General features: G+C 42.3%; 1 protein-coding gene across 6 annotated transcripts in view; it reads left to right on the plus strand.

Moving 5' to 3' along the window:
- FGD3 (FYVE, RhoGEF and PH domain containing 3) overlaps positions 1–25,260 on the plus strand; it is a 114,108-nt gene that overhangs the window by 78,284 nt on the left and 10,564 nt on the right. For all 6 annotated transcript variants that reach the window (XM_040591643.1, XM_040591637.1, XM_040591642.1 and 3 more), the window contains exons 6-16: positions 1,068–1,204; positions 2,911–3,067; positions 7,063–7,201; positions 8,048–8,106; positions 11,088–11,234; positions 11,800–11,892; positions 12,340–12,419; positions 12,845–12,875; positions 13,382–13,483; positions 17,478–17,540; positions 23,470–23,592. In XM_040591643.1, the coding sequence (XP_040447577.1) occupies positions 1,068–1,204; positions 2,911–3,067; positions 7,063–7,201; positions 8,048–8,106; positions 11,088–11,234; positions 11,800–11,892; positions 12,340–12,419; positions 12,845–12,875; positions 13,382–13,483; positions 17,478–17,540; positions 23,470–23,592 (1,131 nt within the window). The remainder of the gene's footprint in view (positions 1–1,067; positions 1,205–2,910; positions 3,068–7,062; positions 7,202–8,047; positions 8,107–11,087; positions 11,235–11,799; positions 11,893–12,339; positions 12,420–12,844; positions 12,876–13,381; positions 13,484–17,477; positions 17,541–23,469; positions 23,593–25,260) is intronic.

Raw genomic sequence — 25,260 nt, forward strand, 5'->3', positions numbered from 1 at the left:
AGGCTGTGTGCCGTGGGTCCCAGAGGTGAACTTTTGGCAAGAGAGTTCCCTGAGCTGGAACCCGAGGATTAGGATGGCAGAAAGAGGAATGGGAAAGCAGCAGCCCAGGGTAGAGACACCATCAGCATTTGGTTCCTGCCTGGGTGTGCATGGCGAGATCACAGGGACACTGAAGGCACTGGGAAATGATGAAATCTGTGATTGCCACATGAGTGAGCCCCATGCTCACAGGGAATAATTATTTTATATTTTTTTTCACCCACTGTCTTTCGTAATTGTTGACCATCATGTTTACACAGGGGATAAAGTAAAGCTGGTGTGATGAGCCTGAACTTTTTTCCTCATAAGCATTAGGGTGAGTCTACACAGTTCAGGCATTTCTATAATTATCTCCAAGGAAAAAAACAAACACATGAACGTGCCGGGAAGAAGTAAAAATGAGGATGACTCACATTGCTAATGAAGTCCTTTTTAAAAACAAGGCAGGGGGGCGGAGGGGAAGAGAAAATTGTACCTTGCTCGAGATCTTGTTAGAAGCTGTAACTTGCAGAGTCCTCTACCCTCCGACACTGGGACATCTATGGAAGACTTTCCAATGTTTGCTTTGGATGAGCAGAGGCTGTTTCAAGACCTTAGTAATCTAGGGAGTGTCTTTCCCTTTTGTTCAGTACAGTGTAATTTTTCCCACAGAGAAACAAAATAATCACATGGTTTATTTTGCTTCACATAAATAGGAGTAAGTGCTCTTCGGGGACTGGTTGTTCTTTGCAACTTGCACTTCCAAAGAAGAGATGTCTGATCTTCTCAGTAGTTTCGATCTTTTTTGACTTACCCCTCAGAGTTTTTCTAATTTATGACTGTGGCCCATAGTTATAAATCTAACCCTAATTGACAGTGGGCTTAGGTTCTGTAAACCTACTGAAAGACCCCAAGGACTGACTACCAGAAGTCAAAAATTGTAGCTATGTTCCAAGGCAGTCAGCTTTGTAATACCGCAATCTAAAGCCAGCGTGTCGAGCATTGCTTTTTGTAAATATATCTTGGTACTGTCTTGTTGTCTTACACAGGTTTTTTGCACTAAGTTGTCAGAAGCGGGTATTTCATCTGAAGTGATAACGGGCATCTTTTCAAATATTTCTTCCATCTATTGTTTCCATGGACAATTTCTTCTTCCTGAGCTCAAAGCAAGAATTACACAAGAATGGTGGGTAACTGTCGTTATAATTTTTTAAAAAATACATTTTCAGGGAAGTACAGTAACTGCAAGGCCTAGTCTAATTCCAAATTTTTAATTGTTTAGTACAGTAATTCGCTTATTATTTAATACATTAGTGTGGAGTCTCTTAAGCATTTAGGACTACTGGAATAGACCTGAGCACTCAAAATTTCCAGAGTACGTTGTGAGAATTTTTTTCACTCCCAAGTGTTGCCAGAGCTGTTTTCCTGACTGTATTTCCACTCTCTCTATTATTGCAGAACTATGAAATTGCAGTACTAGGAAGGAAGGAAATTGCTTATTTTGGCCCATAGATGAAGTATTTTGGCCCAGTGTGCAGTATTAAAAAAAACGCAGTTACTTCTAAAAGAAGGAAAATGCATCATTGTGTCACAGTCTAGACTTTGCATGCCATGTTGGAGACATCATGAGAAACATCTATTTTATATTTAATGAATTTATGGTTATATAAAATTTAATTTAATGTTAAAATCAGCATCATAGCAGCCATCCAATGGAAAATCTGGACAGATAAGATAGATGACTTCATATCTATAAATCTGCTTATGTCTGTTATGCAATCACTTCTGTTGAGCACCACAGCATTGCGTAAGTTTTTACTCCAGTATTTGTTGGCCTTCTGTTTAATATTATTGGTTACAGTGTATAGGTACTTTCTTTAAGCAAATAGGTGTAGGTTTTGGTTTCAGTTTGGTTTTCTTTGTTTCCAGTGACTAATAAAGGTCAAATACCAATTAAAATTTGGCAACTGTAATAAGCTGTAGACAGGGCAGAGATGCAGCAATGGGCAGAAAGGTTAATTGTAAAGCAGATCTAGGGAACTTGATTTGAGGTGACACAGGGGCTGCAAAGAACATCCTGCAGTGGAAGGTGCAGATAGTGCTGATGCTGCTTCTTTCCAGGTACCCCAAATGACAAAGACAAGACCAGAGGTCGCACCTCTCTGGGCTGAGCCCAGTTTTCATGTAGTTCATCAATGACCAGGAATAAATGAGTCTCGGCACCTTTGCGCCTGACTTGCATTGACAGGGACAGGTGTAATACAAGGGGAGGAAAACTGGAGAGTCTGGAAGTCAGAAGAGGGCCTGTGAAATGGCTAAAGAGGGTCTAGCATGGCCAGACTGCAAGTCACGAGTTCAGCAGGAGGGAAAAGCTGGGGGGAAGGTGGCTGGTGCTCTGCCTGCCCGTGAATGTGGTGACGAAGATGTGTGGCTGCCACTGTGCCCAGCCTGGGGGCTCCTCTAGGCGTACGTGTGTCTGGCCTCTGGGGCTGCTCAGCTGAACTCGGCAGTCTCTTTGCGTTAAAACCTCTTCAGATGTTTGGCTGTGATGGAAAAGATGATTTTGTAAAAGTAAGTTTCCCACAAGATTTTGTGCTGAACAGCAGAGAGATATAGAAGTTTCTTTAACAGCGCATAGTCAGTTTGAATCTGATCCTCGCAGAAGAGAGTGAAGGTGGGGGTAGAAATATCAGCCTTGGTGCATCCAGATTAAATGTTTAAGGCTTAGTCTGGGGTACCATGTAGATCACACTGAACTTATCCTAAAATATCTTAGTAGCGTGTGTGTGTAAGCGCTTGTGCACATGCGAGAAAGACTTACAGTTGTGTTTTATCTCAGAAAATAGTATTGAGTTACAGAGATTTCAGTACTTACTTGTCTCTTTCCTATAGGAACATCAACCCACGACTAGGAGATATCCTACAGAAACTTGCTCCTTTTCTGAAGATGTATGGAGAATATGTAAAGAACTTTGACAGGGCAATGGACATGGTGAACACATGTATGCAGAGGTCCTCTCCGTTCAAAGATGTTGTTCAGAACATACAGGTATGTTGTTAATTGGCATAATACAGCTTGGAGAATCCTCATTTGTTGTGTGAGAGTTGAGGGGGTTTTGCCAGTGCATGACACACAGTATTTAGCTACAAGATAATAGGCCTTTAATGCTAAAAATATACTATTTTAGGGGCAGTCCTTTCTTCTTTTACTACATGACACGGATTTTTCACATAGGTAGGTTTTTCTCTGCTCGCATATTTAAGAGTAATCAAAAGTCACAGAACGAAACTTCGCCATTGGCCCAGCAGTTCTAACAGTGAACATATCCTTTTATAAACTTTTGTATTTCTCTTCCTCTTTTAATTGCTTTTGAATAAATACATTTTCATTCCGAGGTGTGTCTGTTTGGGTTTGGGCATGTCACTGGCAGCATCTGCTGTTGCTCTGATTTTTCTGAGGCTCACAAAGTGGCATGCAGCTCATGGTTTGCAGCTCTGCGGGAGGATGCTTAGCCTGGATTTTCATGTGTTTTAATTATACAGAAAGCTGCGTGGGGAGTGGGGAAGAGCTCTGCTTGTACTGGCAAGTCCCTGAAACCTCTCTCTTGCTCTCAGGCCCCGGGCCAGCTGACGGGATGCAGCAGGTTCCAGCACACTTGCAAGCATCCCTCCACGGGTGCTGGGAAAGCAGCTAAGGTCCTTCGGGAGGGGAGGGCTGGCGGGGAGCGGGTTAAGCTGGGGAAGGAGCACAGCTGCCTGCCCTAAATGGGAGGATTGTGGCTGGGCCAGCTGTCGGGAATCAAGTAATCCCCCAGCAAGCTGGGAGAGGAGAGGCCCTGCCTGCAGGGTCAGGGCTGCCAGCCGGTGACTCAGGCAGAAGCTTGGAGAAGCAGCAACTGGGGAAGGTCCTCTCCTACCAGGCTGTCACTCCACGTGGCCTTTTCTTAACCTTTTTCTGCCTGAACCCAGCATGCTTTCACTGAGCTGCTTCGTAGCAAGCAAAGAACATAAAAAAAAAAAAAAGCACACAGGCGTTTTGCTGTCTTTGGTTTGTGCTCAGCCGCAGATGTGGCTTTCTGAAGTGTTTTGCGACAGTTTGCGACTGTTTTCCCTGCAGCACGGGCATCTACCCACCCTAAAATTCATCTGTTTCCTCTCGCTGCCGAGCTACAACAAATGATTTGTGTTAGCTGCCAGCCTGCAGAACGGCTCTGCAGCTGTCCGAGACGGTGAGCATTCCTGCTGTTGCTTAAGCAAAACTTTCTGACAGGCAGCATGAACACAGTGCATATCGGAGATGCAGTTCTGAAGCCTACTGATGACAGTGTTTCACTGTAGGTTATTTTAGCGGCAACGTGACAGCATCTGTCACTTCTGTCAATGACCATAGCTGTGGGAGGCAAAGATTTCTCCCAGAAAACTTAGTCCGGTCATCTGACCTATCTCTGCCATCAAATGCCACAGTTACTTTTCAAAATACTGGTTGAAATCTGTTGTGATCCTGCAGTAACCCCCAAAGCTGCTAATGCAAGTTACACAGCTTAAGGCATTGACAATTATTAATGGCGCTAAACTAGGGAAAACAGAAAACAGAAATCAAATACTACTTTTAATTGAAGGACTGTGACTTACTAAGTTTACTTTAGCTGACCTTGAAGATACACGTACTTTCTTTTCGGTTCACATCTGCCTACTGGGGCCAAAACTTGGTAGCTGGTGAGTTTATTAGGAGTTTTCTTTTGTAAATTTTCTCCTCATTCCATCACTTAAGTACTTTTTAATATATATTTCTGGGTTTTGGATTGTCACATTAATTAAACAGAGAAATAAACATTTATCCTTCCTCTAGTAAAGTCATTTGAATTAGTTCTGTAAACTTTTAAAAATTGCATAGCATTAAACTTTTCCTATTTGGAACAGTTTATTTTTTACTGCTCACTTTTTAGAGAGGAACACTTGGCATGTGGCTACAACTGACGTGAGCCTTGAAGAGACTTCCTCCTCTGCTTCCCTATTGCTCTTCAGTGATAAGGTTCATCCTGTTGCAGGAATGAAAAGACAGTGGAGAAAGTTATAGTGAATGGATCTGGGAATACAAAACAAGTGCTAATATCCAGTAGTGCAATTTTCTTCCTGGAATCTCTGATTCTTTCTATCCCAGTTGTATTTTCTGGGAAACATGGTGCTGTAGAACTGTGAGATAAGAAATTCTCTCCATCTCCTATAAACAGAAATATATTTCATCCTCCTGTACTGTGACAAGTTATTTCTAAAAACAGATTTACATCTTTGAATTTCTGGAAGGATAGTTAGTATTTTTCTATCAGACATTCGTTTCATCTCCAGGCTTTGCTTGGAGAATCGGGCAAGTGTCAGCAGTGTGTTGTGGGCTGTAATCTTTATGAAGAAAATTGCAAATACTTGAAACAAGCACCTTTCTCTAAGAAAAGCATACTGAAATTAGCGTGGTTGTTGAGGGGTTGCTTACGCTAGAGCAGACCAAAGCAAGGCATTGCTGAGCTGATGGGAAAATAATGCTGTGGAGAAGAGCACGTGTGTGTATATATGAGGTCTGCAGGGTGATGTGGGATTCAGGAGTCAAGTTACCTCGCTAACAGAAACTTCCTGTGCGCTTTAAAACACGTTACTTTCGCTTAATGTGTTTCTCATTTCTCCGTCCCTCTTTTAACTAGAAATACCCTTTCACTTCATAGGGATCCTATGAAAATAAGCACACTGCAACACTCAGCACCATTGCAGGCAGAGCAAATCAGTGCCTTTTGGGGTCATATTTAGTGTAATCAGTCTCAGACCTACCCCGCTCCTTGTCAAGTTAAAAAAAAAAAAAAAGAATTTGAGGCAGCTCCTTCTTCAGAAGCGGTATGTGAACAGCGTGTCTGCTGCTCATACAGTAAGCTCCAGCAAGTTACCTACCCCTGTGGGGTTTCTGATTTTATGTCGTCTTTTGGGAGAAAAATGGTGCATGGGGCCATGGATGGGCAGAGTTTTTCTGAGCCTGTGGAAAAAACATGCAAAATCTAAAAGGAGATTGTTGCATGTCTGAGAAAATTCCAGACATGGGGCAAAGGTTCACGTGAAGCCTGGCAGCTGTGGTATCTGCCGGAGGGCCATGGGTGGGCTCTGCAGGGGGCCTGGCCAGGCCGGGCCGATGGGCCGAGGCCACCGCGTGGGGTTCGAGGGGGCTGAGTGCCGGGCCCTGCCCGGGGGTCACACCAGCCCCAGCAGCGCTGCTGGGGGCAGGGGGCTGGGAACTGCCCGGCGGGGGAGGGCCGGGGGGCGCTGGCTGACGGCCGGCTGGGCATGGGCCAGCGGTGTGCCCAGGTGGCCAAGGAGGCCAAGGGCTTCCTGGCTCGTGTCAGAAACTGTGTGGCCAGCAGGGCCAGGGCGGTGACCGTCCCCCTGCCCTCGGCACCGGTGAGGCCGCCCCTCCAACACCGTTCAGTGCTGGGCCCCTCACTGCAAGGACACAGGGGCGGGAGCGTGTCCAGGGATGGGCAATGGGGCTGGGGAAGGGGCTGGGGCACAAGGAGCGGCCAAGGGAGCTGGGGGGGGTCAGCCCAGAGAGGAGGGGGCTCGGGGGACCTTATGCCTACAACTGCCTGACAGGGGCTGTAGGCGGAGGGGGTCGGTCTCTTCTCCCAGGTAACAAGCAACAGGACAAGAGGGAACAGCCTCAGGTTGTGCCGGGGAAGGTTTATATTGGATATTGGGAAAAATGTCTTCACTGACAGGGTGGTCAAGCACTGGAACAGGCTGCCCAGGGAAGCGGTGGGGTCACCATCCCTGGGGGTACTTAAAAGACGTGTAGCTGCTGAAGGACATGGTTCAGTGGTGGGCTCGGCAGTGCTGGGTTAATGGTTGGACTCTGTGATCTTGAGGGTCTTTTCCAAACTGAATGAGTCTATGATTCTATGATAGCTTGAGAAGTTGTTTCTGTGTGTGAGTAGTCATTTTTCATTGCTGTTTAACACCAAACACAGGAGCAAAACCAAATGCTTCTGTGCTTGTTTCTGTCTGTTACAGAAACAGGAGGTGTGTGGGAACCTGACATTACAGCATCACATGCTTGAACCAGTGCAAAGGATTCCTCGTTACGAGCTTCTCCTAAAGGACTATTTAAAGAAACTTCCAGAAGAGTCTCCAGACAGGAAAGATGCTGAAAGTACATGTAAACTCCTCTCTGTCTAATGAACACAATAAAATCTTGGAAAGTTTTGTCTTCACATGTTCAGATACTTTCAACTACAGCTGTGGTAGAAATGGAGATTTGAATTAATCAAGTTATTGCTGAACGTAGTGCAAAGAGATTTTGAATGCTCTTGAGCAGAGAAGAAGAGGGTTGATATGCCAGCTCTGGGAATGAAGGGAGCTTTGGCAAATAAGCAATGACAAAGTATTGAAGTTTGTAATGGTAGAACATCTGGCATTTTTATTTAATTCATTGTATGGCCAAAGACAAACACAGGAGGACATCCCATAGCCTGAGGAAGAAAATAAGAATGGTCTTACATGCTTGCCAGGAAGGCAAGTTAAACTCTAACTCAAAAGAACAGGAGAAATGGACTTCTGTTTGTGATCTTGACCAAAACATCATTGGTATTATCATAAGCACACAAGTCCTGTTCTAGGAGAACAGTCTAAAAAATGTGCTTATGAAGTCTCAAGTGAGACTTAAGCTAACTTTTAGTAGTTTGATTGGTAGAGTGTGATTTTTTTTTTTTTTTTTTGTGTGTGTGTGTCACTATGTGCTTTGGCTCACCTAGACTTTTAGGAGAGAAAGACTAAGCATTTAGATGCACGTGGGCCAGTTGAACATGCAGAAGTGATTGTGTATATATATAACTGCTTATAAGCATTCCTTTTACTTTATGAAAGGAAAGAATATAGTCCTTGCTTTTGCAACAGCAATTTTGCAGGAAAACCAAGTCAGGGAGGTGTAAAAAAACCCCAAGGTGCTATGGACAAATACCACCCAGAGAATGCATAACTGTTGCTAAATTTATTGCAGAGTCACTGGAGCTCATATCTACAGCAGCGAACCATTCGAATGCAGCGATCCGAAAGATGGTGAGTAGGAATTGCATAATGGAGTTGTAATCTGACTGAAACACTTCGTTGAGCCAATGGTCCCCCATTGCAGTAGGCTCAGTGAAGTAGGCTGGGGAGAATTTTCAAATACAATGAGTCAGAAGTAAAACATCAGTTGGATATCTTGAGTTCTTTTTATCATAAATAGTCCTGTTGTGGTTACTGTGGTTTGTTGGGCCTGAATTTCACTTTTCTTGTTCTTAAGGACCCAATGGGTTGAAAAAGGAGGCCTTCATAAAACTCATTATTTGCTTTTCATTGAGAAATACTGAAAGTGTTACAACGAGGTCCATTCGCAAGGTGTACTTGCAGATTTTCACACTGATTTTTCAGTCCTACAGTCTTTACCAGACTGGAGTTAGTTTTTGTTTGATTTTGGCTCATCTTAAATGCACAGAGTGTGCATTTAGTGTGTGTCAGTAGCTTTGATAAGCTGTACTTCTAAAGCTGGGCAGACTGAGACCATAGAGATTTTGAATGTTAGCATGTGCTTTACATGCAGAATATACAGGTAGTGTGTTACCATTGAAGTAAATGGACTTCATAGTTACAGATATTACCCCTTTTGTGCACCCAAGTGCCTCAGGAGCTTTTGTATCTAATAAATCTGAAATGCTACAGATCAGGCTTAATGCTTCTTGACCATTTGTGGGTACAAGGTTTACATCCCCTTTTGTATCAGACCCTTACTTCCTTCCCTTGGCCGACGGGGACACCATGAGACCACGTTTCCTGAGGCTGCAATGGGGAGGTGACCAGCTGATGTCTGTGTATTTTCAGTATGTCTCAGTGAAAACCCATTTTGAAACCGTATGTTTCTATTTTAGTCTAGTGTGTTCTCTCAATAAGGATACACTTCAGTGGAAATTTTTCTGGTTTGGGGTCTTGAACAACCGTGTTGCTGGGGACTGTGTACAGTATCTCCACTGATGGCAGGAATGTGAAGCCACCAGTTAGCTGCTTTCTGCATTGGATACTTTTTCTGTTAGTACACAAAAAGCTGTTAGAAAAGGGTGCTATAATAATTTTGCACACCCTGTTTATTGCCGATAATAACCTGAAGCCTTTAATCAAGCTTCTGATTGCATTGAATTATTCTGTAATGAATAATTTTTTATTAATCTGCCTAAGCAGAGACTTGAAGGAAAAATACCCAAGTAAGAATTTCAGGTTTGACCGCGTGGTTTCCCAACTGGCACGTCCCAGCAGAAGGTGCCGTGATGTGCTGGGGCAGTTGGTGGGTTGGTGGGGAGCAGTGCAGTGTGAGAGCAGCACCGTCCCACACACGTGCCTCTGCAGAGCCCCGCACGGCGGCACGAGTGGCTGTGGGAGGTCAGAAACAAACCAAAAGAAAAGCAAGGGTTGTAGCAAAATCTCTGAAAGTTAGCAGAGGTTAGAATTAATTGTTGGCTGCTTCCTCCTGTTATGGTGCAGTAGAAGTAGTAAATAATGCTTCCAAAGCTGAATTTTCCTAGAGGTGCAGATGTCCCTCAGGTTTTAGATCTGGTGCTAGTGTTACAGCTTCTCCTCTAAAAAAAAAAACTTGATAAGTTCACTGGTTTTTATTTGTTTTTAGATTAGTGGGAGCTCTTGCTCATCTTCCATTTGGTGGAAAAAATCTACAGCCTTTTTGGGCTGAGGTGATTTGCTTATTTGTTTTCAGTCCACAGCCCCCACCTCCCATTTTGTTTTGCAGTTTGTTTCTTTTAACCATTTGGGTTTGATTGGCTTTTTTTGGTAGGGTTTTCTGGTTGTTCATTTGTTTAATCGTTGGTCAGAAGAATTGATTAGGACAGGAACTGGTGTGATGTATATTTGTGGTGAAAATTCTGAAGTCCATTGGGGGTGTAAAAAAAGTGTGTAAAGACCTGAAACTCTGGCTTAATCTATAGATAGGTAGAGGTACAATTTAGAGGTGTGTTTGGTCATGTATTTGGGTGTCACGGTGTAGATCTCTGGCCTCGCTTTCTGACCATTTGCTGACAGTGCCATTTGGAGCACCCCAGTCCAGCTTCCGTGGGTGAAAGCCAAACCTTTCCAAATGCTGTAACTCAGCAGCAAGATTTACACACCTTCCTTACTTTGACTTGTTGAAGCTGCTGCAGTGCTTTGTGTGGGTGAATTAGTTGAAGCTGCAAGTGGGTGAATTAGTTACCTTTATCTATTTGAATACCGTGCAGAGGGACTTTAATATTTGGATGACTTAATATTAAGTAGAAAGAGTGCTTTGCTGAAAAAGAAAAAGTAATCCCTTCATAAAGAGTTTTGAACAAGACGTAAGGATGTCTGAGTGACATTAAAACTGTATGTTAGGCAGTTTGTCCTGGCCTGTTTCAGAGGTGCTTTTTGCCATGGACGTCCCTGCGTAGGATTGCAGCATTCCCCATACAGCTACAGTTTTAGACTTTGCTTAGAAAATGACCATGAATATGAATTTGCTTAGAATATGACCGTGCTTCCTGATGGAGACTTACCTGCCCTTCTGTCAGCAACAATGCAAGAGGGGAAGCATCTCAGAAGCTGAGAAACGATCATACTGTAGCAGAAATCTTAGTCTGAGGTGTGGCGTGGAAGCTGAGTTAATAAACTTGGAAACAATTGGGCAATATACTAGTCACCAGCTTGGCCATTGATTTTACTGGACCAGATGCCATTGCTTCCAAAGATAAATCTTTATTGTTGAATAGGAATATCTAAAAATATCAAATAGCTTGACCTCAAAACATCATTAAAATTGCCCAATCCAAGTGTGACTCGTGAGTGACTAGTACAGAGTAGGGGAAGAGTACTGAAGAGTATGGAGCAGGTATTGATCAATTTTTGAAAATGCTAAGCTATAGCAGAAGTGAAAGACTTTTCTTTCCTACTTACATACACATACCACAGAAATGATACTGTGGGTAATAGACCAAGTGGAATAATTTTTTACATTTACATTGCTGGGGTTTCTGTACTTGCAGGAAAAGATGCACAAGCTTTTGGAAGTCTATGAACGACTCGGTGGTGAAGAGGATATTGTTAACCCAGCCAATGAGCTCATTAAAGAAGGACACATTCAGAAACTTTCAGCAAAGAATGGCACCGCGCAGGATAGATATTTGTTCCTGGTGAGTGTTTTTGTTGTCCTCTTATTTTCAGAGATATGCTCTGAAATGTACATTTCTGTCTTCCTAAGCTGAAAGACAAGAGCATTCACCAACTGAGCCCAGTTAGTCCTTCCTCTGAGCAGCAGCTTTCTCTTGATGCTTTTTCCTCAAGGATTTCTTTCCTTTTCCCATGCTTGTGCCCTGTGCCGATGGCTGGTCAGGCCCAAAGGGGTCTTTCCCATGTCTCTCCTCAAAGACGGTGTTTTGCTAAGCGCCTGAGGCAGTGTGGTCCAGCTGTGCTACCTTGCTGCCTAAGACGGCCAGCTCTCACTGACATGGGGGGAATAGTCCTTGTCTGCTTTCAAGGCAGCCAAATTGGTACCAGAGAGAGGGGGAGAAGTGGGAAGTGACTGGTTGACATGTTTCTGTCTGTTCACTTCTTTCAAACGATATGTGAGCCTAGCTTGCTCCTTAAATCTCCTTTTGAGAAGTACATCTTAGAGTAACACACCCCAGTCCTAAGCCATCAAAATGCAAGCTCTGTCCGGTGTGTGATGCCTTAACTTCAAGCTTTCCCTTGTTACAGTTTAACAGCATGGTGCTGTACTGTGTGCCAAAACTGAGACTGATAGGCCAGAAGTTCAGTGTTCGAGAGAAGATGGACATTGCAGGACTACAGGTTTGCACCTCTTCTTTTCCCTCGTTTTAATGCTTCCCCGCTCGACAGCATCAAACCCCCTCTGAATCCAAAAATATAACAATATCTGTATGGAGGAATGTAATGCAATTCTGAAATCCAGCTTTGGATCTCTTTTTTGGAATTTTGAGGTCATCATCCAAAGGCAAGTAAAAAAATGGTGACTCTGTACATGCTTTGATTGAAAGCCTTCATACAGGAGATACCTTTTTCCCCTACTGCTGTAGGGGACTGGTTGGTGATACAGATTCAGAAGTTTTGTAGCAAGACAAGTAACTATGTAAACAATCCTGTGTTTTTCTACCTCTGTACTGTATTCTGAGTGAACTTTTCAACTAAGTATTTCAAAGAATGAATGTATTTTTAAGTCATTAAAAATGATTGAAAGACGACAGAGATAGGCAAGAAGCTGACGTGTTCTTTTTACAGGTCCAAGAAATTGCCAAGCAGAACGTGGCTCATACATTTTCAATAACGGGAAAAAAGAGATCACTGGAACTACAAGCTAGGTATGGTGCTTGTTCTGTATTTTGAGGTTTCTGAATATTTATGTAGAAATTTATGATCTGGAGGATATGGCTGTGCTAGTATGACATAGCTTTAAACCAGGAGAAGAGCATCAAAGATGCATAGCTTACATATGCAAGAGGATATGATGGTCCTAAGTCAGAGTGTGTTAATGTTATATTGATTTGCTTTATTGAATGTTTATGGTGTTTACAGTAGTGCTCGTAGGTTCCAGTGTATTAATAATTCAAACATTTTTGGTATTTGGTAATAATTGAGGCCAATGATTATTAATAATGTTTATAAAATAGTGGATAGCAAAGCTAAAATCTTGATGATATAAAGCTGTGCAGATGTGAATTGAATTTACTGAAAATATTGGAAGGAGAGTTATGATGTTTTCTGTATTTTTCTTTTGTTTTAACAGAACAGAAGAGGAGAAGAGGGAATGGATTCAGGTTAATACAAAACCATTACGATATGGGTGGAAATCATCATGCAGTCAGCACCTTCTGGTTTTTTAAGTTGTTTTTGGGGGGTTCTGAACGAACGAGTCTGTGCGAGGAAGCTGGGTATCTGGCAAAGCTGCTTATGGAGAGATGTGGAGCCCCAGTCAGGGTCCCACCGCAGACCCACTGTCCCCAGGTGGTGTACGGGGGCTTCGAACAGGTCCCCATTCCCTGCAGTCCTCAGCCCAGCGAGAGGGGAGACTGAGATGTCAGAGATTGGCCCTCTGTATTCTTGCAGTCTGTCTTTGCAGAGACACTGATAACAACAGTAGATTTTTAAGTTAAACAGTAGTGAGTTAACAACAGCACTCGTAGGTATTAAGGTTTTTAAAGTTTCCATTTCGTTTACATAAGGATTTTTCACTAAAATTATAATCCTAACCATCTTCCTATGAGAGAATTTTTCCAAGCCTCCTTTGTGATGCTTCTCATCTTTGCTGGAATTTTTGTCTCAGGTCATTCAAGCAACAATTGAAAAGCACAAACAGAACAGCGAGACATTTAGAGCTTTCAATAGCTCTTTTTCTCAAGAGGAGGAGCATCTTCCCGATTCCTCAGTAAGTATGAGTGCTTAATTCTCCTTTGCTATAACAGTTTTACCAACAGTTAAGCTAGACTTAACACAGCTAACTAAAATAGTGTAGTCTTGTTCTTGATTTTTATATTACATTACGGTACAGTTGGCTCAATTTCTCTGGCTCTCAAATGCATATCAGTCATAGTTACTCAGCCATGCAGGTATGGAATAAATTACCCAGGGTAATTCGGTGCAAGAGATCTATCAGTCATGTTTTCCAGACTAGTGGCTCATTTAGCATAACAGGTGTAATTCTTCAATGTCACGAGCGGTTGGCTGTCTGGAATGATGTTTGTGTGCCTGGGAGGTTTTCTTCATTACTTTTCCCCATCTTCTCAGAGCTGTGTTTTGGGATTATTTCCTGGTTTTTATTTTATAATTATTTTAAAAGTTTTAAAGAGTTGGGGAAAAAAATGATGCTTTCAAAAATACTATCTTACAGATATTAAATACATATGAGAAAGAATGCTTTTCAAGTAAATACACAAAATAGTTTTGTAAGTTTGTTCTGCTTCTCTGCAACTGTAATTTATTACTCTGTGCTGTGTTTGATAGGAATTTTGGTTTTAAAGTGTTCACATAAGGATGATAATATCTCTTCATTTGACTTGAAAATAATGGTGATAACCTTAGCCACAGTCATTTGCTACAAGCTAAAGAGGAGAGAGCCTGAAGGGGGGAAATTTTTAGGAATTTCATGCAGAGCTGCCTGTGTGTTGATGACGTGGTCAAAGGTGGTAAATCTTGGAGCACAGGCAGAGAAGGTCCATCTGCAGAGATTAAACTTGGCGCCCTTTTATCTTCCTCCTCCCCCACTTTTCCTAAACTTTTTGTTTGGTTTGTTTTTTTGTTTGGTACCTAACCATTTTTGAAACCTCTCCTTTCCCAGATCTGATTCAGTGACTCCGTATTGCTGGATTTTTATCTGACTGATTCCCAGGGAGCTCAGGAGAGATGCTAGATATTCCTTTCATCCCAACATTAATCAGGCTGACAGCAGAGATCTTTGCAAACCTTTGCAGAGTCTAGGATCCTGTTGTTGATAGCAGCCAGCAATGAGCCATTTTCAGAATACGGTGTAGCTTACTGATCTTGAGCTATTCATCAGCTACAATTACTCAGAAAAAATTGGAAAACAATCAGTTAATGCCTATATGTTTAAGTTAACTCATGGATGCCTTCAGAACCAGGATGCTTTGATGGAAAAAAAAATGTTTTGCAAATAAGCAAACTGCTAAGCACACTTCTTTCTATCCAATTAAGACACAGTGTCTGTTCAACTTTATTATTATTGTCTTGCTTTGTAAATTCCATTTTATTTTGCTTCTGTGTTAATGGTGTAGCCATAAAAGTCAAGCAGAGCAGAAATCTGCTTTATCTCCTGGCTGTGATATAAATGCAGTATGCAACTTAATTTATTTTATTCCATAATGCTAACCTGCATTTTTAGGAGATTAGCTTATCTAGATAATCAGCTTTGAAAACGAATGTCGCAGCTAAATGTGGCAGAAATCGCTGCCAGTTAAAAAGACCTGAAGGTAGTTCTGTAAGGAAAACTGGACAAATACTGAGAGCGTTCTCAGTAGCAATAAGCTGCTGTAGGCAGCATCCACCATGCATCTCTCATCATATGTATGGAATATTGGACAGCATGCTTTAGAGGAAAAAATGACAATGATCTTCCTATTTTTTCTCTCATGAGTCAAGAAATAGATATGCATTCATGGATTCTGGGCTGGATCTGTAACAGCTACCAGAAATTGGACTCTGGTTCTAATAAGCCTGTAGAAAAAGAGCCAAATTGCTTTTCTTCCATCCTTGGCCATACATTTGATATGTTACAGTGCTTATGATTGATTGCAGTTGCATGACCAGTGCGTGCCTTAGCACGCAGTTCTTACCATGCTTTTCTTTTCCCTGCTGACTTACATAACCTCATACAAGCATTAGGGGTTGATCTTCAGCCTGTAATTTGCCTACAGAAGACTTGTGGTTTTTTGGAGGTGCAGAGACCTGACATTTGACCCGATTCTTAAGATTATGCCTGTGTAATAATGTACAGAAGTTAATAAACTCCCACCTGTCAGGAGGTGACTGGGGAGTCATTGCCAGTCATTCCCCTGCAGGGTGACTGCAGCCGTGGTCTTTAAAGTTTTTTCAGAAAGCTTCAGGGTCCCTTCGTGGCTTAGTTCCTTCAGAAAGAGGACACTCGTTTCCCTGTTTTCCGTTTTCATCTGCAGCATTTCAAAGCCATTTAAAGGTTTTGTTTTGTTTTGTTTTGTTTTTAAAGCTGCCTAATAAGGTTCCCAAAGAAAAGGACCTCTTTCACCACTCCTTGATCTCAGGGGAGCTGCAGGCTCATGGTGTGTGGGAAGGACGCAGTTTGTGCGTTGTTAGAAGACCAGCAAGAAAAAGTGCCACAGCGAGCTCAGTTCTGTGGAACTGGCGTCCCTAAGATTTGAGACTTGTGAATGCTTCTGTTAGTCAGATCATGATTTTTAGACGCCATTAAATCATTATTATTTCCCATCCCTGTTTCTGTTCCTCCTCCTAGCTTTGGGGTGGTTCTGACAAGCGTGATTAACTGTCCTCCTCCGAACCAAATCCTACACGTTTTGAGCAGTAATGGTAACGTAAGGGGGAGAAGCCCTTTGGAAATCTTCTCTAGGTTAAGAGTAGAGGGTACTTGATTTTTAGCACATTAATCCAAATAAATGTTAAAAGGGCACAGGGATCTGAACAGGCAACTAGAAGAATTTACTCTTTACCCTAAACCTGCTGGGGTTTTTCTCGATCTCTCCTTCAGATCCCATTTTCTCTCCACATTTTGCATTTTCTTTCCCAAGCCCCATGTCACAGCATACAGGTGCTCCTTTTGCTAGGATCTAAATACCTGGGTTGATTGAGATTTCATTGGAAAGAAACCCCTTTCCACAGGACTGGGGAATAGCTGATGTGAAGACCCTAGGGTTCTTGGGTTTTTGCACAAGCAGAAATAGTTGGCTAGAGTCAAGTCCAAGATGCTTTCCTTTAATTAAGTGGCATTCCCTGAGGAAATGCGCCGGGATGGCACAGCCCTAGCCCCAAGGGATGCATTTGCTCATTTGCTTGTTCTCAAGAGCTGGTTGATTGTATTAGTGTATAAATAGATACAACTAGGTATCAGAATGAATAGCTCTTGAATTTGGCCACTTAAAGCTACAGTTTGGGTTGTTTTCAGTAACAGAAATTACAGCTTCTGACTTTCAAATGGGATGAAGCTAGAGTGCAAAAGTGCACTGGAGATTTGGGTGACCTGGAAGTCTGAGATGTCTAATTTACAAAGGAAGAATGACCTATGGGAATAACAGGAGAATGTATCTTAAAGATTCTAATATTTTGAGAATCCCTGGTAAACTAGCAAACTCCCAGTAAATTAATGACAGGTGAGATTGTTTTCATTTTAGGATGTAGTCTATGATTTTACTGTAGGCAAGCTTGTTATTTGCTCTCTGTGTGTGTTGAATACGTACAGAGAGTGAATACATATAGATGCCAGTTTGCATTTATTAATAGATTAAGAGATGTATTGCAATTAAGAAAAGCTTAACTGAGTAGTATTTGAATGGAATAAATGTTCTTCCTTCTCTGAATCTGCTGACTACACAAAGCACTTGCTTGTTTGGCTTGCAGGGCTCAAACGGAGCGGTGTAACAGCAAATGTGGCCGTTTGCTTTCTGCAGTGCTTGTGGGGGATAGGCACATGCTGCCGTGGGAAGCAGGCTTGGCAGCCCAGTGCCATCTGTAAAGTCACACACTTCATAGTCAGCCCAGTATCTGAGGGTAGCTGAGCACACGTGCAATTAAAGTGTATTCACAAGTAAAGAGTTGAGGGGCTAAAAGCAAATGATGCCGCGTTTTCTTTTTCAGTGTTTAATATATTTTAGGAAGAGTGTCCGTGTTGAAATAGGTCTGTGTCATTCTGTTCCCCTCAGACAGCAAGCACCAGCTCGGTGGAATCGATGCCAGGAGCAGATGGTGGTGGTGTGTTTGGAGGGGTAAGTAATTTGAAGCTAATACTTTCAGTAGAGCAAGGTGGGGCTCGGGGGGTTGCGGGTTATATTTCTTTTGTAGCAGGGAAAAAAATCAGAGATACTTCAGTCTAGCAGTTTATATTCTGCTGTCCCTTGCTGCAGCTGTGCTGTCCTTAACTTCTTGGCACAGTGATACACACCACTACTTGCAGTGTTTGCAGCATCAGTGAATTTAAATCCTCCCCTTCCAGATAAATGCTGCTGGCGTGTTGTGAGCCTAGTTATGGGGAACCTACGTGGAGGGGTTGGTTGTTACATTTGTAGTACTGGGGGATTTTTGTGGGTTTTTTGCTTGTTTTCAATTCTGATAGCTACAGTGAATGCTTGCAGGGAGGAGGGCAAAGAGAAACAAGGAAACCTAGCTGGTTAACACTGTCATAATATGTAACTCGGGATTTCATCTGCGGAACTAAATTTTGGTTAACACTTCTTTCATAGCGTGCTTTTCATGTTTCTGCCAATACAGAGGAGGAGATGATAGTACTTTCATACATCTCTGGCCTGTAAGTGATTGGCCGCTGCAAAAGCAAAATATACTTTCAAAGGTATTTTTCATTTTGCTCTGTACAACGTCTGTGACTGCTGCTGAGGCAAACTCATTTTGAGTCCTTAATAAGGTTTATTTTTTCACATTCTTTTCTCTGCCTTCTAAAATCTTGTCTAAGAATAATAGATTTTCAGGAAATGGCTTAGGGTCAGCTGAGTTCACTGATAAAAGCTCCAACAAGAAGAAACAACAACTAAAAAAACCCCCTTACCTGCTGAGACTTACTATAGGATATTATGTATTAACATGGCCTTTTTAATTACAAAGGACCCACTTTGCAGGCTTTTCCAGACCTCTGGCCAAGCTTGTAACCTACTGGCAGAGTTTACAGAGCATCAATGAAAAGCTGTTAAACAAGCCAGCAACCTCACCTATACAAACCAGAGCTTATTAAAAATCAGTGTTTGTAATTAGTGTACTCCTTGCTGTTAATTGTCTGCTTGCACTTCGTATTTTCCCTAAGCAATTTTTTATTTATTTGTAGTCAGTTTTGTGATTAGTGCCCCTTTTCTTGAGTTACAGATGCTATAGTGAACTAGCTGCTTAATGAAAAAGATGTTTTATATGGTACTTAAAAACAAACACATAAAATGTACTGTTGGTCTGAAGTTTCTTAGGGAAATGTAAATTTTAGTTGTAATAAATTTTAGATCTTTTTAGTTGGTTATAAATAGTTGTGTCAGTGATTTGCATGGTATATCTTAACACATGAAGTAATTTTCCTTAAGTTGTGTATTTGAAAAAAAAATCTAATTCCTGAGATAGAAAAAAAAATACGGAGCTGATCAAAAACACAAACTAAAAATATCCAAAATTGTGTAGTATTGATTCTGGGATCTCATTCTGCTGTATTGTAGCAAATGGATAACATCAGCGTGAGCAGTGAATTCAGCTGTTGGATGCAGCTTTAGAAAATATCAATTTTTAATGATGATGTCCCTGTAGAAACAGCTCCATGAGTGCATGAGCAAGTGCACTCTATGCTTAACAGCTTCCCCATGCAAACCACTTGGTGGTAGTGGTGGTCAGCAAACGAACATCTTCCTGTGGTTCTGCTGAGTCTGCTGAAGAGTCTGCTGGGGTTTTCTTCAGTCTCGCTCGTTAGCATAACCAGACTGAAAACCTCCTGCAGCAACCATAACCTGCTTGCTGTACAGCATTGTGGGAACAGTTTGCTGCGCTGCACCGGTAGCACACTTTATACTCAACCTATATGCACCAGGAAAGTGCAAGCTAGTGGAAGGTTGTCTTGCATGTAACCTTGCGTGTAACCTCTACTGGCATAGAGAGAAACAAACTAAACAATTTTGCTGCATTACAAAGTACAAAATATACCACCTAATTTAAATTAATTTATCATGTATATTCAGCGTTTCCAGAAACACCTGCTGATGTTCTGCCCCATTGCGGGTGTCTCTAAATATGTAATTTGTAAATGGAAAATACGCAGCTGTATAAGCGTGAGAAGAAAAAGATTTGAAACCCCTTTGTGGCTCCTGCATCCGCCCATAGTAAGAGTCTCATCAGACCACGTATATATTGCATGTACAGCACTGAGGCTTAATTTCTACCTACTGACCCAGACAGAATGAAATATGTAGCAAGCAATAAATGTCAGAACAAGTCTCCTGAGCCCACTGGGGTTTGTGCTGGTTCCTACCACCTGTTTGGTGTTTCTTCCCAGCTTTTCAGAAGCAAACCAGGGCTCCAGTGGTCCACTAATGATGTGATGCCTGCTTTCCTAAGCAGGCCAGCCGCAGCCTTAGCCTTGCAGGCCCTTAGCTCTAGGTGTGAGCTGTACCTCTCACTGGGGCATCGGCTCTTGTTCCACCAAAATGTTAAAGTTGGAGGAAACTGTCAAGATTTAGTTAGATGCAGCTGTGGAGTAAAAGCAAATTAGTGGTCAAAATAGCCCAGTCTGAAAGGATTTACTGTAGATCCTGGCTCTGAACAGATTTTATGCAAGTATTTTCCTGTCAGGCTAACCAGCTTCAAAACAGAGCTGGGTACACCGAGACAGATGAGAAATATGACAATTATTCAAGTGCCTTAGTACCGAGATATTCCAGCTTCAACTGGGGCAGCTTTGTATTAGCTTCCCTCTTAACACAGCTTGTGTAAGAAAGGACAGGGTTGCAAAGTGACTGTTAAGTTTATCTTTGACGAACAAGGTTTGTGGATTACAATGCACGTCCTTGTTTTCTACAAAAGCCTCTCTGTTCAGATGGTGTACAGTTAAGAGCACATGGCAAGGTCAGCTTCCTGAGCCATCGCTGGGTGGGATGGGGGGACTGCCCATGCCGTGAAGTCTCATGGTTTTCACAGGGGTGGAAAGAAAAAGGCTACTTAATTCTTTTCCAGTGTCAGTGGTTAAATAACATAATATTGAATAAGTCTTCTGTAATTGCTCATTGGAATTTGCCAAATCATAAGGAAAATACATTTTCATTTTATTATCTTTTCTACAGCTGCAATAGCAATGCTTCAAACTCTTGTGTTCTCACTGTATTCTCATAATGTTGAGAAATATTATGAAATGTTGCTGGTATTCAAACACTTAAAGACCTCTTTATGCAGGGCCTTTTTTGATTAGTGAAGTTAGTATTAAATGCTTGTTGTGTGCTACAGCACAAGTTAAAATATAATGATCTAAAATAACGGCTTATGCAAAACTGTCATAACAAATCTTGCCCAATGTAAACCCAGTCTGCTTTCTTTCCTTTGTCAAATATGGGTCATGTATTTCTGAAAGTGAACAGTACCCAGACTGTTTCACATTGAGGAGGGAGCCAAATACGAGATCCATTAGAGGAAGTATTCAACTTGAGCCTTATCTGTGTTACAGCAACATGCATATGGGTGATGATGGATATTCCTGCTGAAGGACAAATCAAATTAACCAATTTCTACACGAAGCAGTCCATTCAGTTCATGTTAGAGGAACTTCAGCATGTTTCCTTTGCAGGCATGTGTAGATACCAACTGAAAGCCAAAAACTGGTTTTGTTTAACATTTGTCAAGATTATTTTCCAGTCACAGCTCAGGAGGCCTTCATTTATGCTCTCGCTATTCCAGGAACACTAGTGAAATTGCTGTGAACATAAGAATCAAAAGACTGGTTATGCTATATGCAAATTTTAACTATTAAGCAAAAAATAAGCTGGCTGGTGAGGAAGTGCTCTGATCTAACAACTTAAGGGGAACCCTCCCTGGCCAGTGGAAGGAAGATCAGTCTTCTAAAAAATTAAATAGCTTTAGCATCAAGATCAGAGTGAAAAACAGATGACTTTAGCCAGTGTACGCGATACAAATAAAAAAGTCACTCTGTAAATTGCTGTTGATCAGTAACAGCTTTTCAAATCACCCTAATTATACGCCTTACTTGGAGGGGTCTAATAAAGTCTGAAAGGAATGTTTTTACCAGTGATTCATCTGAGGCATTGTTCAGTTGGTGTAATTCAATGTTGTACTGGTTACATCTGGTTCTTCACAAGAAAAGTGAAATACAGCACTCCGCTGATGTGTGTGGGAGGACTTGGATTTGCAAGCACTCTGTTTTGCTGAGCAGTTAATATGGGCATGTATGGTGGTACAGTAGTGATTTTCCTGAATGAACGAATCCGTATGACTGTGCTTCACCAAGTTGAATTGCAAAACGTCCTATGTACTTGTATACAAGTTTGAAACGTTGCTATTGCAGCTATAGAAAAAATAATAAAAATGAAAAGATCCGATCCAATTAGAAGCAATTAGTTCTGGTTTTGTTGTGTAATGCCATTACAAGCCCGGGTGGTTTCAATTGCTCTGCTGAAAGACAATTTGTTTCCCTCTGTAACCTGGGAATGGCAGGGCAGAGACCCAAGGAAAGATGGGAGTGGTGTCAGCTTTTAAAATTTGATAGTGGTTTTTTTTCTTTTTTAATTGGCCTTGAAAACCTGTATTAGTGACTTCTGCAGGTTAGTTGGAATCACTAAGGTGAGACCTGAGGGCAAATGACAGCATTTCCCTGGCGCCGGTGGCACCTGCATGGTGATCTGTGGGCAGCCTCTGCTAATTGTAATTGCTGCTGCCTTTCCTCCCACCCTCACGTGCCTGCATCTGCCTTAAAAAGAGAAATTTGAGCCAATTGTTCTGTCTTAGGTGGGCCTAAGCTGTGACTGAGTGTGCATGGGTGCTTTAAAGGGAGAGGGGGGGTGTTGAGGAGCCCAGCATCTGTGTAACCTACAACGGGCCTGATCTTTGCCTGGTTGATTTTTCAGAAAAAAATGTAAAATACCTCTGCACTTTTGGTTTAGAGGAAACGTCCCGCTAGTCTGTTGAATGATTGTGTCAAGCAAACAAAAATGAAGAGTTATCGAACCTCTTCCCGTGAAAGAGCTGTGCCAGAGGAACGTGTTCCAGCCCCGTCCTTCAGGCTGGGTGTCCCGGCAGACGCTGCCTGGCTGGGGGTGGCCCGGGCTTACCCCCCGGGAGCTGCACATACCATGCTGACAAGGAAGGAGGAACAATATTTATGTATTTTAAAAAAAGAAAACAAAACAGAGGGTCTGCTTGAAGTTCTGTGGGAAGCTGTATTTTTGTGAACTGCACATTGTCATGTTAGTGGTCTTCAGTTTATCAGAAAATTGTACGATTGTTTAGCTGTACTGAGTGACTTGTATGTAACAGCTTAGGTGCATAGCTTCAGAGGCTGAACTTGCTTGGCTTTCTAGACAGCTGGTGGAAAGTGTCTTCTGCCAAGAGCAGCTGATAGCAGGTCCCTGGCGTAGGCGTCTCTGTCTTCCTGAGGAGCTTTATCATCACAGGCTGGGAGGGAGCCTGAGGAAACTCCTAAATTAAGCATTTGTAGTTGGGTCGTGCAAAAATCCACTGTCAGCACCACTCGCTTCCTCGACCAAGCTGCTTCCCCCCAAACCTCCGCACCCTCTCCCCACAAACAGCAGCTTACAGCGTGCTTACAAAGTCAACGTTTACCTTAAGCAAGTCGTGCTGCAGCAGGGAGGAAGAGGTGAGGGCCAGAAGCAAAGCACTGAAGAAACCCACGTTGCCCGTTCCTCCTCCTCCTCCTCACCAACAGACAGTGAGGGGAGGTCGGTCCATGGCACGAGCGGGCAGGGAGGGACTTGAGGCATCAGCTTTAGCAATCTGCAGTCACGTAATGCAAGCCCAGAAACCCCCGGTGGCTCGGCCGGCCGGCCAGTTGTGGGTTGCCAGCAGAACTGATGTCAATCCTTTCCTAAAATGGTGTGAAACCCAAAGACCACCTTCGTCAGTAGGTCTCTGAATTGTTTTGCAATCTTTCTTTAAAAAAAAAAAAAAATCACGTAGTTTTACTTTTCATTTCAGAGTGATTCCTGTAGGAAATCTTCCAAATCCAAGCGAGACAAGGAGAAACAGACCTGCAAGAGCTGCAGCGAAAGCTTCAACTCCATCACTAAAAGGCGACACCACTGTAAGCAGTGTGGGGCCGTAAGTATCAGAATGCACTGAGCTTTCTAGTTTCTTCTGCAGAGACTGTTGAAGAGAATTTATTACTTTTTTTTCAGTGCAGGAACTAAGATGTTCTCATTTGTGGCAGGTCATTGACAGAGCAGATATTTCCACTTGCTCTGCTCCCTGGGAATCAGGGGAAGAAAGAGCAAAATTCTGGTTTTGCCTAGTCTGGGGCTGTTTTAAAGGCAAATACAGTGCCTCAGTGGATAAAAAGAAAGGTGGTGCTTTCCCTGGGGAGGTGTGTATATCTGGGGAGGGAGCTGTCCCCTATATTTTGTTTGCAGAAACAGAATGGCCTGCTGTCAGCCTCATTCACACAGCAGCTCTTTCTAGGGTGGACAGCTGAATATACAATATTAAAGATGGGTGGGTGGTTCTTTCCCTAAAGCAAAGCTGTTGAGAATTGCTTGCACCAAAGTGATGTCCTCCTCCTTGAAAAGGCAAAAGAACCCAGTCCTAGAGATTCAAGGCCAGGTTACTGAAGGCACTTGGCCGCTCTTCCCCAGTGCCCTGTGCTGAGAGCTGAATTCTCAGGTGTTTTTTTGCAAATCACAACCACAGCCAAGATGAGATTGATTTCTGTAAGATGACATGAAACTTGCCTTCTATGGCTTGAGTTTCATGGTTCACTGTTCCTAATGTAACTAATGTTATTTAAATACCATTATTCATTTGAAGTGGAGATAAATTTTCAGCTGAAGAGAGGCGCAAATATATATAGTTAAGATGTTTAAAGAAACCTCAGTCTCAGCAATTGAAATAAAATGACTGTGGAGGAGATACTTTTGCGCTGGAGTTGGGATTATTCAACCTTCTGGGTTTGTTTTTATTAATAACTACTAAAATAATGAAATATATTTCTGGAGGTTTAAAATATTCCATTGCAAAGCTCAGTATTATTAAAGGAATTACATAATAGCTTTGCCGCCACGGACGGTGAGATAACAAAATTACTTTATTAATCATTTATTGTTAAACACTTGTTGGTTATGCGATGTTCTGTGATGTGGCAATAGCATTCAAATTAAAGAAGTGAATTCTTCTCCAGGAAAGACTGTCATGTTTCTAAAAATGGTAGCTTGCTTCTGTTCATAGAACCCGGCTTCCCTTAACACTTGCTGAACTAAGGCAGTTGCCTTCGTACAGTAATTAACGTCTTGCAGTGAAGCGTATGATAATATGTACTTGTACCTGAAGGCTGTTTGAGGTGTATTCTTGTGCAGTAAATTTGGAATGGATGTTGATCCAGGCTGCCTGCCCCTGCCTTGCATGCCAGGGGAACAGCTTCTCTCCCTGGAGCAGCGGTGCGATAGCGAGTGGTAGCGTCAGAGCTTAAATGTGAAAACATGTTCCCGAGCTGCAGATCCATTGTTCTTCACGAGTGCCGGTTTCGTGGGACTGATGTGTCCTTGTATGATCTTGGCAGCTGAGGAAAGGAATCAAAACTTGTTAATTTGGTATCAGACAAAGAGTTTTAAATGGATAATATATCAGACTGTGCTTTTAAAATGGTCGGTCAGTTTTGGATTCCTCCGTTCTGTCAGGCTGAACTTGATGCCTGATTGATGAGGAAGTCAGCCACCTTTGCTCTGGAAATCAGCCCTTCCTAGACCGTTTTTTGATTGGCTTTAAAAAGCACTAATG

Source organism: Falco naumanni, chromosome 4, assembly GCF_017639655.2.
Source record: "Falco naumanni isolate bFalNau1 chromosome 4, bFalNau1.pat, whole genome shotgun sequence".
Lineage (NCBI taxonomy): Eukaryota > Metazoa > Chordata > Aves > Falconiformes > Falconidae > Falco > Falco naumanni.